The 14,882-nt window shown below is 39.2% G+C and overlaps 1 protein-coding gene across 1 annotated transcript; it reads left to right on the forward strand.

Annotated features, from left to right (window-relative positions):
- Nucleotides 1-354: 354 nt before the first annotated feature.
- On the forward strand, nt 355-2,238 carry Osi18 (DUF1676 domain-containing protein Osi18). The gene is made up of 2 exons (XM_071589052.1): nt 355-975; nt 1,903-2,238. Exons 1-2 carry the CDS (start codon nt 355-357, stop codon nt 2,236-2,238), a joined length of 957 nt encoding a protein of 318 aa, XP_071445153.1.
- The last annotated feature ends 12,644 nt before the right edge of the window (nt 2,239-14,882 follow it).

Consider the following 14,882-nt stretch of genomic DNA (forward strand, 5'->3'; position numbering starts at 1 on the left):
TCCGCCCCCTTACCGTACTCGTGCTCCCCCCATTTCCCTCTTTTTCATAAGGACATCTCCACCTCTTCCCCCACCTCTCTCTCGCTCCCCTCCCCTTCTGAGCCGCGTGGTCCCTCCCCCCACGCATCGGAGTCGGGCCTACCATTTTGCGTGCCACTAAACCCTCGTCGCGGATGACCCCCATGTGAACATATATATGGGTGGCGGGAATGGTGGTGCGCTCAGTGCTCAACACGGCGGCATTCGCACCACATCGCTCATTCTTGCGACGACGACTTTAGCTGGGGGAGTTGACCAAAATAAAAATTTTTAATAAATAAAACCGCCGCGACACCACTCGCAAAAACGTCCGTCATGGCTCCATCGTGCCGGTGGCTTCTGCTCGCCCTAGTGTCTGTGACCCTCGCCGTAGCCCAGGATACGCTGGTCAAGACCCCGGAAGGTGCCGTCGGCGCCGCCGCCCCCGTCGACCTCGCCCCGGAGGGCTCGGAGGTCCAGGAGGCCGTCGTGGTCCCATACCCGATGCCCGAGGAGAGTGACATGGTGGAGATGGGCAGGAGCCCCAGGCAGTTCCACTCACAGACGGCCGCCGGGGTGCTCAAGAAGATCTACGCCGAGTGCGTCAGCAAGGGTTCCTTCGCCTGCGCCAAACCTAAAGTCCTGGCCTTCCTTAGCTCCGCCGCGAAACGCGATAGCATTCCGCTGACGGAAGACATGGCCATCGTGCGAAAGGAGGGAGCCGTCATCACGGATGAGGAGCTGGTGAGCCACCGCGGGTACGACACCGAGGAGCAGCGTGAGGAAGCCCTGAGGATGCTCATGTTGGACCGCGCCGACTCCTTCCTCGACACCCACACCCTCAGGATCCGCGTGCCCAAGGAGATCATGAGCGGGGAGCTCGTCCCGCTCGTGCCCAAGTTCCTTCTGCAGAGCATCCCGACCGAGGTCAACATCCCTCTCACAGAGGGAAGGGCCGTGCAGGGTGAGAGAGCCTTTTATCTCTCGCCACCCAAAGTTCACTTCAGGAATCACTTCAGACCGGACGGTTCCCTTCAGAACGTCGTTCTGATTTAGATTCTAATCCATTGTTTTTCGAACAACCAGCTTTATTAGTTTTGATCATTTATCTTACTTTATTTGCCGTCTCTCTTGGATAAGTGACGTATAGATTAATGCATCTATTTTCAGGCAAATTAATCGTATACTCTTGATCCAGCATTAAATGTGCTCTTGTAAACTATGATACGTTTTGTAGAAATCCACACGCATCAAAGGACAATCATTATTAACTGACTTTATATCTTTACCCTTTCCAAATTGTATCAAATGAGAGAGAGAGAGAGAGTCATGACACTATATACTTTCACAATGTGTGGTTTCATTGAATATGTTTTATTGTATGATTGTAAAGAAAGAAGCATTTCGAATGCGATCTTATAAAAATGTCCACTTGTGATATTTTATTGATAGAACGATCAGGAAAAATAAACACGCCATTATGTAACTAGTTTTTCGGTAAAAAGCTTTGAAGATAAAGGTAAAAATGGTAACAATTTCATCCTCTAAGTTAAAAATAACATACATGCAAATATACAGATATTAAATATTTAATTTATTCAAATTATTAACATCCCAGCTAAATACGAGTACATCCGTATTTTAAGGAAGCGTCACTGTTCTAAGTCACTTAATTTGGGATACTACCTTCAAAGACTGATAGTAATAAGTTGTAAATTGACTTTATAATCAAAGTTACATGGGATATTTCGTCGATTATATTTAAAAAAATAAGAGCCATAGCAATTGTGCATAATTTTGGCATCATCGATAATAGTTATTTGAGATTGTTTTTTCTATGTTTCTGTTCTCTTTATAATCTCTCTCTTTTCTCCCATGCCAGAGCGAGGCTTCGTCAAGAAGGTCATCATCCCATTCCTCCTCGGTCTCAAGTTCAAGGCCACCGCCCTGATCCCCTTGGCACTCGCCCTCATTGCCATGAAGACCTGGAAGGCCTTGACCCTTGGCCTCCTCTCTCTCGTCCTCTCCGGTGCCATGGTCATCTTCCGTCTAAGCAAGCCACCTAAGGTGGTGAGCTACGAAGTCTACCACTACCCCCAGGCCACTCCCGCCTTCGAGGTGCCAGCATCCCACGGCTGGGACCCGCATCACAGCTACGCAAAGAACGCTAGGTCTTTCGACTCAATGCCCCTGGCCTACAGGGCACACTACCGCCATTGATGAAACGGGGTTCTCGTCGGAACGGTGATGAGTCCCGGGGAAGAACTACGGCCCACAGCGCCAAAAGCTGAAAATCTCCAGAAGCAGACTCTCAGATGTATTTTTTTCCGAGCCAAAGCACCTCTCTTAAGTAACCAATTACGAGCTTCCCACCTCTACACCTCTTAACAGAATGAAACATTCAAACAAGGAAATAGCGAAGACACTGGCCCTCCAATCGTAAAGGAGAATTCCTACGAAGCGGGGCCAACGGAGATTTCAACTACTGTAGATATTGGACGAATGGAAATTTTGTTTTCGGAAATTTCAACGACGGAGTCCCTTCTGAAGATCACTAATTTATGTATTTATGAGTGAAAGTATAAATCCTGCCGAAGCCATGAGAGCTGGAGCAAAAATATTTATTTATTTTCTAGGAGTAATATACTAAGAGTAATACTTCCCTATCTTTGTCCTTCCATGAACGAACGCTAGAGCAGAAAAAAAATTTGCTATGTTCGATTTGTTTTCAAGGCATGTTTCTCGAAATTCCGCAATGAATTAGTGTATTACTTGTTGAATAAAAAAGTTTTCACTTTTGTTATGAAATATTGTCTTTTTTCCTGCCGAAAAATTTATTAAACTGGTTTTCAAGGGCCTTTTAAACATGTATATTGACAACATTTTCATGTGATGAAAAACAAACAATTTACTATGGGTAATTTTTGTATATTATTATCCAGACTAAAAATATTCCCTAGCAAGTTCCAGAAATCATCTGCGATATAAAATGAAAAATGAAAAAATGATATGTATTTCCCTTTTAACGCGAAACTTAGCTGTAAGAAGGTACGGTAAAAATAAACAAAGATAAAATCATGAGTAAAGATAGCGTGAATACTGGAAATAGAAATCATAAAACCCTTTGCTCACACTCAGTAAATGCTTTGAAATGAAGCATGAAGACTCATATGCCGTGTGTAGTAAGATATTAAAAGGCAAATTAAATATCTAAATTATGAAAATTAAACTTCATGAACCGAGACGTTGAATAACAAAATCATTTCTTTTATCATAAGGAAGCAATTATGACAAATCCAAGGTGTGCTATGAAAGATAATATAATATTATAATGTTTAATAACAAATGAAACTTGACGAGAATGGTCAAAACTAGAGAATCGTGAATTTATACTTAAAATATTTAAAATAAAAACCAGTCCTACGATAGCATCAATCGTGCCTACGTGAAGATCTATCACGTGGAATCGACTTTTTTTGGCAATATATCATTACTTTCAGTACCCTGAATTGGCTAATTTCCTGATATGATTTAAATATCAGCTTTAAGAAGAAATTATAAGTAAAAGATGTCCAGATTCGCTTACAGTTGCAATGGTAGTGATATTAATTTCACATAATTTTCTTACATTCAATAATGAGAAAGAATGAAAAGGAAATGTATTCACTACAATTAATTTAGGACTGCATTTGCCATCTAACAAAACAAATCACATCAAATCAAGTAACATCACGATCTAACCAAAAACTGAACATTATTTATTCTAGGCACTGCTAATTTAACCTTCATTTATTTCCATTTTTCACCAAAGTTTCATTCGAGTTTCTTCACCAAGACAGTCAAAGGAAAGGAGAAGATATGATAGACACGAATCCGCTGGCTAGCAGACGATCTAATTCTAGCAACTTGGCATGCACGGCCCGTCACCAGAGCCTCTCATCATTCAGAGGATAGAACCGAAACACTTTGGCACGGCACATATCTGACCCTAAAATCTACTTATAGTATGATCTGTCTTCGGGGCGATGATCAAAATCTGTGTCTTTAAATTTTATTCTGGAACCTTACTAGATATTTATTTGGACGACCTTGATTATTTACGGAGATACAATGGGAATGCTGGGGATATACATCCGAGGTCGCTGGTTCAAAATTTTCCCAGTGCATAGAAAATAATTCCTCAAACATTACTTGGGTAAAAATCGTCTATTATTATTACCGAATGATGATGATTGAATAGCGCTCTGAGGTTAAGCACCACCGTAAAAACGGAAATTAGCAATGAAAAGATTGAATAATATTGACAAGGACTAGCTGCTTTGATTAATCTGTATAATTTTAATTAAATAAAATTCTGATTAATCTCACTAACATGCTTTTTACTTCTTCGGAGTTCTTCTGCCGGTACTCAGTTATTAAAATTAAAATTTCGTGACGCTTCTACTCTCACCGAAAATTCTTCCTAGCTTCCACATTGGCCTCTCACTAAATTAAAAATAACTAGAGTTCCGAAATCAATTTTCAGTGTAGGTTCTTGCACCTAAGACCTTTTTTATAGCAAAGAATACTCATGTCACAAGAGTAGGTGGAGATGTCAAAGCATTTCATGGGTTACATAAATTTTAATAAAGAACAAATTCATTGCTTTTGAAATGAGACATATAGAGGCAAAGGGCTTAAAAAGCAGGTTAGATGAAAACACATCAATATTTATTTTTATTTGGCAATGCTGATAAAAATATTAATTGACAAAATGGGTCCTTTTTTGATTCGAAAAATATTAAATAAAAAGATATAGTTGAGTTCTTGGGTATGTCATATTTAAAAGAGTGATAACATATATTTTTATTTTTCAATTAGAGAGGAAGTGTGGCACTTTTTGCCCCTGATTTTGCTTGAAAAACTTTGAGATTATTCCCGCGTCGTTGACACTGGACTTCTAGCTTTGAACTTCCATGCCATTATATTTAGTTACCTAAAACCCTGAATAACGTTCCATAAAAACAAAATAATCAATTTATTCTTTAACGCACACTAAATATATTGAGTATTTACAGTTATTTTTGAAAAATGGTTATGATGATTATAAGCAGTAATCCTGAAAAATTAGAAAGTCGTGAGGAGAAGAAAATAAGGAGAAAAAACAAGGGATAAGAGCGGTATGGAAATGCCAGGCTGCTGGTTTGATGGTGGTGACGGGTTCTTTGTGAGCTATGGCAGTACCTTTCGTAGCAAATTTGATGGATCGTGCAAATATTCAAAGCATATATATTAGGTCACGGTCCCAATGATACAGATCCGTAAATAAAAATGAAACGCTGACGCATTTGACTACCGTGACGAAAGAGGTCGGCGTACTAGGAAGTCACTAGCTATGCCAACGGAGGATCGCGCTCCGTGCTCCGGCTCGTCACGTTTCCCCTCGACACTTATGGTGATCGGGGTGCCTCCATTAGGGAGAGTGAGTCCTTTTATAGGGTCAGTCAGGAGGGAGGTTTGCGTGCGTCGGAGGAAGTGGCCGTCGGTCCTCTCGAAGCATGGTGGGCGAACGCCCCTTCCTCCGCTTCCTTCTTCCCCCCTCGCCGACACCGGTACCGTTCCGCCCGCTTCTCACCCACGAGCTTCCACTCCCCCCCGCTCCAAGGCTCACGCACCCCATGGCGCTCCGCGGAGGAATGGGACGAGGGAGCCGGACACGCGACGACTTCCCTCAGGATGGAGTCGGGAAGAAATTCGTCGGGGCCGAAACCGACTCCTGTTTTCTTTCTCCGCCCCGAGAACCTTCCACCTCTTTGGCATTTGTTCCACCACGACGTGGAACATATCGCGCAAGGGATGCGAGTCGCCACGAAACAAGAAGAAGACCCCGATCACTCGAGTTGGATAACGGAAATAAAGGAATTGTCGTGAGAGGTGCCCAAGACCAACGAAAGTGGACGGGGGAGTGGGGCGAAGGAGGAGCGAGCGTGGATTTCGACCGCGGCTGCAATGCCATCATGCACCGTCATGAGAGAGAGGTCCCCCTCGTTGTGGCCATTCCCTCTCATATACAAACGATTTGGCTCTTCGGGAAGTGATGGAAGGAAAAGTCTTTGAAGGCCGAGACGAGACGGAAAGGGAAATTCAATGCTCTGGAAGGACGTGAGTGGACCGAATTGAATGGGTGCACACAATCCCGTTGCGAGCCCCTTTGCGTGAACTTCAAGGATGAAAAATGACGCAAAATTAACCATCGCGGTAGCTTTTCTTCGAGCAATTGTATAAAATAATTTGTTCATACTCTCTGAGGGAGATCACACAGATGATTCGGTGCTAACTGTAAACATATTAGTTGCTCGGTCGTGCGTGGTATTTTCATACTTTTTGCTGCAAACACGTGTTTCGCAAAAACCATCCGTTCTGGATGGATGGAATTTCAATTTGCGGATCACCCACCGAATTTTTAATTTAAAATTCTGAATTGGCACGGGTATTTCGATGAATAATATATTTGATGCCCTTGCGTGAAAGCGAATAAATATTTCTTTCCACATTTTAAACTCGCGTTCTCACAACAAAGTACATGATTTGCTGTATGAGGTATATAGTTAACCACCCGCATGATATTCATATTATAGAAAGTACCTTTGTAACTTCAATGGGAAGTTCCTGATTATTGCTATTCGTCCCGGCATAACTCTGCCTATGCGTAACACATTGCGAGGGAGCGATTCCGTAGCCATATTTCGGGAACAGGGAATTTGGATGTAATTTCAGCACCATAGTCACAGATTATACCTTTCTCCCAGATTAGCACAGAGCATTTGCATTAAAACGGAGGAGATTCGGAGAGTGCAGGTTGATTGAGAGAGATAAGGGTAAGCATTGGGTACCTGTTGGTGTTGCAGATGAATAGTACAGCTCATATTCCTTATAAATGTACATTCTTTTCTGCTCTATGGAATAACATAATCTTGAATGCGTTCAAAAAAATTAATTAGCAAAGAATTGTTGATATATCAGAACAACTAAGATCCTGTAGTGTTTACCGCCACCGCATAGTTGACAGGGAGGTTATATAAGTTAAAAGAACCGTGTTTTAAAGATAGATTATATACAGGATTTTAACTATAGAAATTTTCGTTGAAGAAAAATTATTTCGTTGTTGTCCTAGATGAAATACTATAATATCATTTCATTGCATCGAAATAATTCCTGATTGGTTTTACTTCTGTATCTACCAATAAATCCAAAAACATGTATTACTACCTAATTAAATCGTATTATGTTTACCGATACTTAAGTAGTCATGTTTACCTTCTTTAATCGTTCAAAAAAGGTTTCCACCCAAAACAATATGGAATTGTATGCGTGATATCGTATATGGAGGATATTACCTTCATCATTTTAAATTGCTAGCAATCTTTCAGAGGCATTCATTGCAAAACCCACATAAATATCCAAAGAGGAACTATGGAGGTAGTGGCATTTGACTAAAGGAGAATTGATTTAAAAAATCTATGTACCTGACGGAATACATTTTTAGAATTAAATAATTTTTTCTACTATTACATGAAAAATGCACTTCGCCATTTTATAATAAAGCCCAAAGGATTTACAACTGTAAGTTTAAGTTGCGAAGAATGAAGTAAAAATATCAGCATTTTTAATAGATTAGTTTCTCCAAATCTTAAAGATATTTTAAACTCATTTTTTAATAATCGTAATAATTATGAAGGCCTTCATAATGATAAGGAAGAAGGCGCCTTCTAATCATTATTCAAGTGTAAAAAATAAGAATCCAATAATTTTGATCCCTGTTATACGATAGTTAATTGTTCCAAAAACATTTTATTTCATGTTATCTTCTTAATATAAATACTTAATATATCTCTAAATGTATTAATTCTACTAAAATATTTATATTTTATTTAATTAAATGATTACTTTTTGAATATTGCGAATAATATTTTCAAAAAACCATCCGACTATTAACAAGAGAAATAAAAAATATATTATAAGCTATTTAAATCATGGCCTTATTGGCCATTCACATCATTACAACAGTGTATCCAACCTGAATTTATTAATTAACTAATCGACCCGTTTGCAGAATTATTCTTTCGTACTTCCCATTTCTTTCTGCCTAAAATATAGCCTTAATCATTCTGACGCTGTAAAAGTTGAATAACTTATTTTTGTCGATAATAGCTTATTTCGGTCAGTAATCCTGATAGTAATGTATGGTTTTAATAGGGTTACCCATCATGCGTGGGACTTCACAGGTCCTCATTCCGTCCCTTGGGCACGTATGCAAATTCTATCAAATTCAGGATTACAGTGTTAAGTTATAATGAAATCTCGTATGCTGGAAAATGACCGGTAAAGATAAAAATTTGAATGTGAACGCCGTAAGAACTGTGTATAACGCGTTGAAAAAGATTCATTACAGTGATTTTATGATTTTTCGCTAAAAGAGTACAGCACGAAGGATAATATTTTTGTTTGATTCCTGCTCATACTCACCAAACTCGTCATTTCATGAAAATTCAACGATCGCGAAACTTCAAAATCCATGCAATATCCCGGTTTAACGGTTTTTTCAAACGCTTCATGAATACGGAATTTTTCGATTGGATACCGCTGTAGCGTCCGATTGTAGGCGTCCACCATAACTTTCAAGCCGTGACATTCTTTTTTAATGAGGTAATATGAACCTTCAAATCCTTCAACCTACTTAGAGTGGCAAAAGATATAAAAAAAACATCAAATTTCTGTTTGGAGATTTTTTTTGAGCTACTTGTTGAAACTTTGTCATTACATATATATATTTATATATATGTAATGCTGATCTTATATATATATATATATATATATATATATATATATATATGTATATATATAGTTGAAATGAAATTCTGATCCTTCATATAAATTCAAAAGATAAGGAAACCGAGTTTTTCATTGACGTTAGCAGTAAAATTTAGTAGTCTAGACAAAAAAATTCCATTTTTCACTAACATCTACCACTAAACAAAAAATAAACACCCTAAAGCACACTTTCTTTTTTCCTAGCCATCAAAATCAAACGTGAAACTAGGGTTTTCACAAACCTGTACTAAACGAAATACATATTACATATTGTATATTTCAAAGTTTCCGATGATCCGCAACCATAATTGTAAATTGGTCTGAAGGTTTTATTTTTGACAAAAGTCACGTATACTGAAATTGGATTCTTCTTTTCTTAGATAAAGAAACACTGAACGACACTGTCTTTCTTGTCCAACAACGTTCTCCATTTAACTTTCCGGAAAAGGTGAACATCAATCTGAGCGAGTGAAATATGCTATGAGAGGAGACATGAGTCTTTTTTAATAATAATTTGGTTCAACTAGGAGTGTTAGTTCCTACAACGATATTAAATTCTTCTCATTAACTCAAAAGATACTAAGGGAGATTCGATCTCAACGGGAAGAAATAGTGAAATTAAAAATGTATGACCATTTATGTCGAATGTAAAACTATTTTTCTCAATAGGAATTTCAAAAATGTTATAAAAAAGGATAATAAGCTTTTAAATTTTCAGATGCACAATATCCTAATTTAAAGACTTATATGACTGATGATTAATAGTTAATGTTTTATACGCAAAGAAAGGGCATATAACTATTCGAAGGTATAAACGTGTATTTACCCGCCGGGGAAAATCAGCTATTACCATTATGATTTAAAATGTAGTATTTTTTACGAATTAATAGTGGAAATCATATTGCTTAAATAAGAGTAATATTTCCAGACCTATTATCTGTAGATAAATATAGAAAAAAATGAACTGCCATAGCCATAAAAAAATCGTATTCTAGTATCGTCGTATCAAAAATCGTCGTTCCAGTATCTAAGAGGTAGTTTTTATGCTTCATTATATATAATGAAATCATCCTTAGGTTTTTACATATTGGGTTTGTCTCTTTGACTGAAAGTTTTTTCGACGAATTCCTTCTTCTCTTAGACTTCGTCTGACTTCAACACTGGTGATTTACCATATTATTTTTCTACACCCAAACATAAAAATCATTGATTCTAACGTATGCTGTTTTAAGCACCTGTTATTATCCTACACTTAAATCCAGAAACAGACAATAGTAATTTTCACTTATCCGTAAAAATAAAGTATTTTCTGACTACAGCATTTTTGGCTTTTATTAGACTTTTGTTCTTAAAAAAAACCTCTCTTCCTGAGGCATTCTTCAACACGTTAGTTTTGACTATTCTATTACTGGTGATCCGGGGTCTTGGGTGAAATTCTTCTACTTGTTTTAGTTGCTGCTGTCCTAGCCTCATTTTTCCATTATCTCCTTGACTTGCATCATGAGATGCTCATTTAATTTTAATTATTTAAATTACTCTATGTTACTGAAGTGATCAAACTCTGCTGATTGCAGCAACAGCTACAGAGCAAAATCCCTTTCTGTTTCCTAGGATATCAACTCCTATCTAATACCGTTAATTCCTACCTTCTGTGATTTCCTTCATTGAAATAATGTCAATAACTTTTAGAAAAACTCTTTGATGAGAAAAAATTATATTTCACGGCAGAAGTGTCTAAAAATAAAATGGAACTGAATAGAAATGTAGCTAAATGTGCAATTTACCAAGTCTTACTCGATTCCTCCCTCCTTGAGAAAGCTTCTATGCCTAAGAAAGTTCTTCTTTTTATGTGATTACTACGTTGACCAGATTAGTCCAAAACATCTCTCAGATAAGTAAACTATTTTACTAACTCTAGATTCAGCGCTCAAATTTTTAGGTTTACATATTGCTAGCCTTTCTCTGTCTTCAAAACCTTACAACCTTTTGAAATGAAATAATTTACTTCGTAATTCCACACACTTTATTTAAAATAAACACGACCTAGGTTTCGACGTTGAACCTGATGATGACATTCAACGTCAAAACCTATTATGTATCCAAATTCCATAAAGTTACGCCTGAGACAACAAACTTATAAACTTTGTTTTTTCACGTTTATTCTCACCACATACCTAAGTCTAACTTATGTTAGCTTCTAATGTGCTTAGTAATGACTGTAGCTCCTTGAATGACTGGCTAACTACAGCTTCATCATTCGCAAAGTCAATCGTTTTTTTGATTGCTCAAACGACTTTCATTCCCATATCTCTTTTACCATTTCCTACACGTACTATACGCTTAAAGTACGAGTGATGATGGACAACCCTGCCTTACTCCACTTCTTAACACTGCCCGTCCTGAATCCGCCTCTCGCGCCTGAGCAGTTTGTGACATGAGCAGCTTACGGATTTGTCTCCTAATCCTCCAATCTTCTCCTATTTTCTTTAATAAATTCATTAATTCTACACAATTCACTGAATTGGACGCCTTCTCAAAATATACGAAGCAAATAACTATATGCTAATATTACGCCATGTTCCTTTCTATTAGTGACCTCCTCATAGCTAAACATGTGGCTCTCCTCTTCCTGAACCGTTAGCTATTGGATTCGTTAATTTTATCTTCACAATTCTTCTGTATTGTCTCCATTTCATTGATTTTATTTAAGTTACAGATGATATTATCAACATGGCAAATCAGTAGGGCAGCACCCATTCATTGATTGAAGAAGTGTTTTCTGTTTTCGTGGCTCATTACCATGCTACGTGCTATATTCTTTCTTTTTCCATCGCATGTGACCCTACATTATAAATATCAAACATTTTCTGCCGCTTCCAACTTTGTACTGCCTACTTTTTATTTTTGCATTAACGTAAGTTTTTTCGTGACAGACCAGTGTTTTTTGTAAGCATGTAGAGGATATATGTTCAAGCATTTTACCAGATTGCCTTCCGACTGTTGTTATAAAGAAGGTATAAGAATAATAAAACAAATGAATACCATTTCATGAGACTGGATGAATAGTTTCAAGCAGGAAATTTCAGCAGCCAAGTTTGACTCGCCCAAGCCTTATCAAGCCATGAATCAAAAATTCTTCGTTCAGTACTCCAGTCTTGACGTAGAAGAATGGCTTATGGGGTTCCCAAGACTTTTAAGGCTACAAAGTTGGTGTAATTTTGTGAAGGCCTCCCCTGTACGGTATGTTGAATGGTAGGATCATTATGGAAGGTAGTGCTGAACCTGAGTTGGGCAGCCATTTAAGTGCAATAGCATCATGTTTAAACTCCATCTGGGAATGTAGAAGGAAACCACTTTGCCTAGTTTTATTTGCCTATTATTTGAAATCTTGACAGAAATAAAAATGTAAGAGGAATGGAAAAAATAGCTCGACAGAGAGGAAAACAAGAGAGAACGTGTAAGACATGGCAGGGAAGATTGGAAATTAATTGGGGTAGGAAAATAGAGAAACAAAATTGGATGAAAAATATTAAGAGGGAGTTAGATGGCATCCTGATGATAGTCATTAAATGATCATTATTAAATGGAGAATACTGACTATGTAAGGAAAATTGATCAAAACAAAAGTCATTTTAGATAAAATTATGAGAGTTGGATGATAAGTGTTGCTGAAACTAGCTCTGCAAGGGAAAATGAATTTTTGCAAATGGAGATAAAAACGCAGCATTTTATTTAGTTTGCAGCGTAATCGTTATCACGGTTGACCCACGTCCTACACGCTACCGATGGAAAACTTACAATAATGAAATCCAAAATAGAATTTTAAATAACTAATTTGAAAAACACTGCTAACTGCGTACGAAATTACGTAATATTCTGGATGAACAGAAAAAAAACTTCGGTAATTCTTAACACCTTTAATATAACCTCAATTCACTTTCTTTTACTATTAATGCATTTGGCATAACATTATAAACAGAAAGATGCTCAATGACGTCTAAAATACATATAAAGATGGAATTTACAGGCTAAAGATGGAATTTAATTTAAAACTTAGAAGCCTAAGCTCCAAATTATTGTTTTCGATATTAAAATTACTACTGGTTAATAAATAGCAAAATTATATTTTAAAATGAAATTTTAATGAGAAAAATAAGCCGCAGGCTTTTAGCTGTTTGTCAAGCTTAAAATAATACAGCATGCTGACAATAGTTTTCATCGGTCCGGGTTAGTTAAATGTAAAAACAGTCCAGTAATTCACCCTAATGTAATGCAATAAAAAAAACGTTAGCTATGTCATTGGGAAAATTTACATTTTTAATGGAGGGTCAATCGATTCACAACTGTGGCGCCCGAGAATTGCAAATAAAAGCAATAACTACTGTTTCAAAATAGATAAAATTATAAAATCATTGAATATTTTTCTAAGTGGCTCTCCAGCGTAAAATGAATTCAGAATTTTAATTTCGTTAAAATGAGTCAAAAAATGTATTCGAGAACTGTCACCAGCTCTTCACGCTGCCTGAAAGCTTGGTATTTAAGCGGAATATTTTGGAAAATACGCAGATATATAACACGGATACCATTTATTGTGCCCAATATTTCATAACTAGTAACAAAGTTATAAAATTCAATTTTAAATTATCTACTCTAGCTATTCCTGCAATAATATTTTCCATTGTGTCAATAAACCGATAATTAGGTTGGTTCTTTTGTCAATTTCCTTCAGTTTTGACGTTTTATAGAGTTAAGACCTTGTCCCATTGTTTTTTTTAAATATTGTATCCCTACCATTACGTATAATGGATGGAGAAAGCTGACGTGAACTCTGAGAGATTAAACTCCAAATGCATCAATTAATCCACTGAATTCAATCGGGGAGGTGACACGGTGACCCGGTAATAACCAGGTGGCCCTCGTGACGTTGCACACAACAGGGACACCGATTTCCTTCAGCATATCCGCGTGAAATGATCGAGGTCCGATCTCGAACGAAGCCGCCCAATACTCGAGGGCGGGGTTGGGATTCGGGACGCTTAATTGGGTCCTTCCACCGGGGGTGAGGTGCGGGGAACCGTCAGCCAAGAAGGAATCCTCCGCCATATACACCACGTGCCCTTTCCCTTGGCCCACACCCCTTCTGTTCCAATTCGATCCTTTTTTCTTCGCACCGTGACCGCGTCCCTCTAGAACGAATTGTTTCTTGAATTTTTTTACACAGGTGCCTTTTTTGGGAGCGTGGGCGGGTGTGAGGGAGGGAGTTGGATGGGCGGGTGGAGGGAGAGGATTTCGCGTCCGAAGGCGCGGGGAGTCCACTGGCGATGTACCGGAGCTGCCCGGATGGGCGTCCGTCGGCTTAGAAGGCGAATGAAACGAGACCTCTTTGGCCGTCGATGGAGTCCTCAAGCCGGGCGACCCCCGCCCCGATTGCCCAGAGAGAAAGAAAGGAAGGACGGGAAGAGGGGTGGGTGGGATGGTACGCCCGCGACTTTGGAGGGGGGAGACTCTCCTGGCCACTCGGCCCCGATACCCCGAAAACGAGGAGCCGCGCGCGGGGGTGCATTGTCATTCAGGGCGCTTTGCTCGCACGCAACGGCTTGGGAGGGGGTGGTGGTTGTCTCCGGAGGGGGCGGTGGAGGGGAGAAAGGAGCGTGAGCGCCCCGCTGTCGGCGGCGGTAGAGTCGGGAGCAGTGGGAATGAGGGGGGAGACACGAAAGGATACGGGACCGAAAACGCGTGCGATCACATCGGGATGTTCCGTCCCTTCGGCGCGGGTTGAGGGGGGAGAGGAGGGCGGGGAGCGCTTCGGGAGCCGAGGAGGGGGGGCGTGATCGGCGTCCTGCGCCAGCGATATAAGCGTGGCGCGGGTCCACTTCGACCATCAATCGTGTCTGTGGCTTCCAACAGTCAACCCGGCGACTACCTCCTACACACAACCCGACCCACCTCCGTCACTCTCTCGCAAGAGTCTCCAACTCCAATTCTCCAAGTCCGACGAAATCTTCCGGATAGCA

The sequence above is a fragment of the Hetaerina americana genome, unplaced genomic scaffold (assembly GCF_022747635.1).
Source record: "Hetaerina americana unplaced genomic scaffold, ioHetAmer1.1.p SCAF_32, whole genome shotgun sequence".
NCBI classification, from domain to species: Eukaryota; Metazoa; Arthropoda; class Insecta; order Odonata; family Calopterygidae; genus Hetaerina; species Hetaerina americana.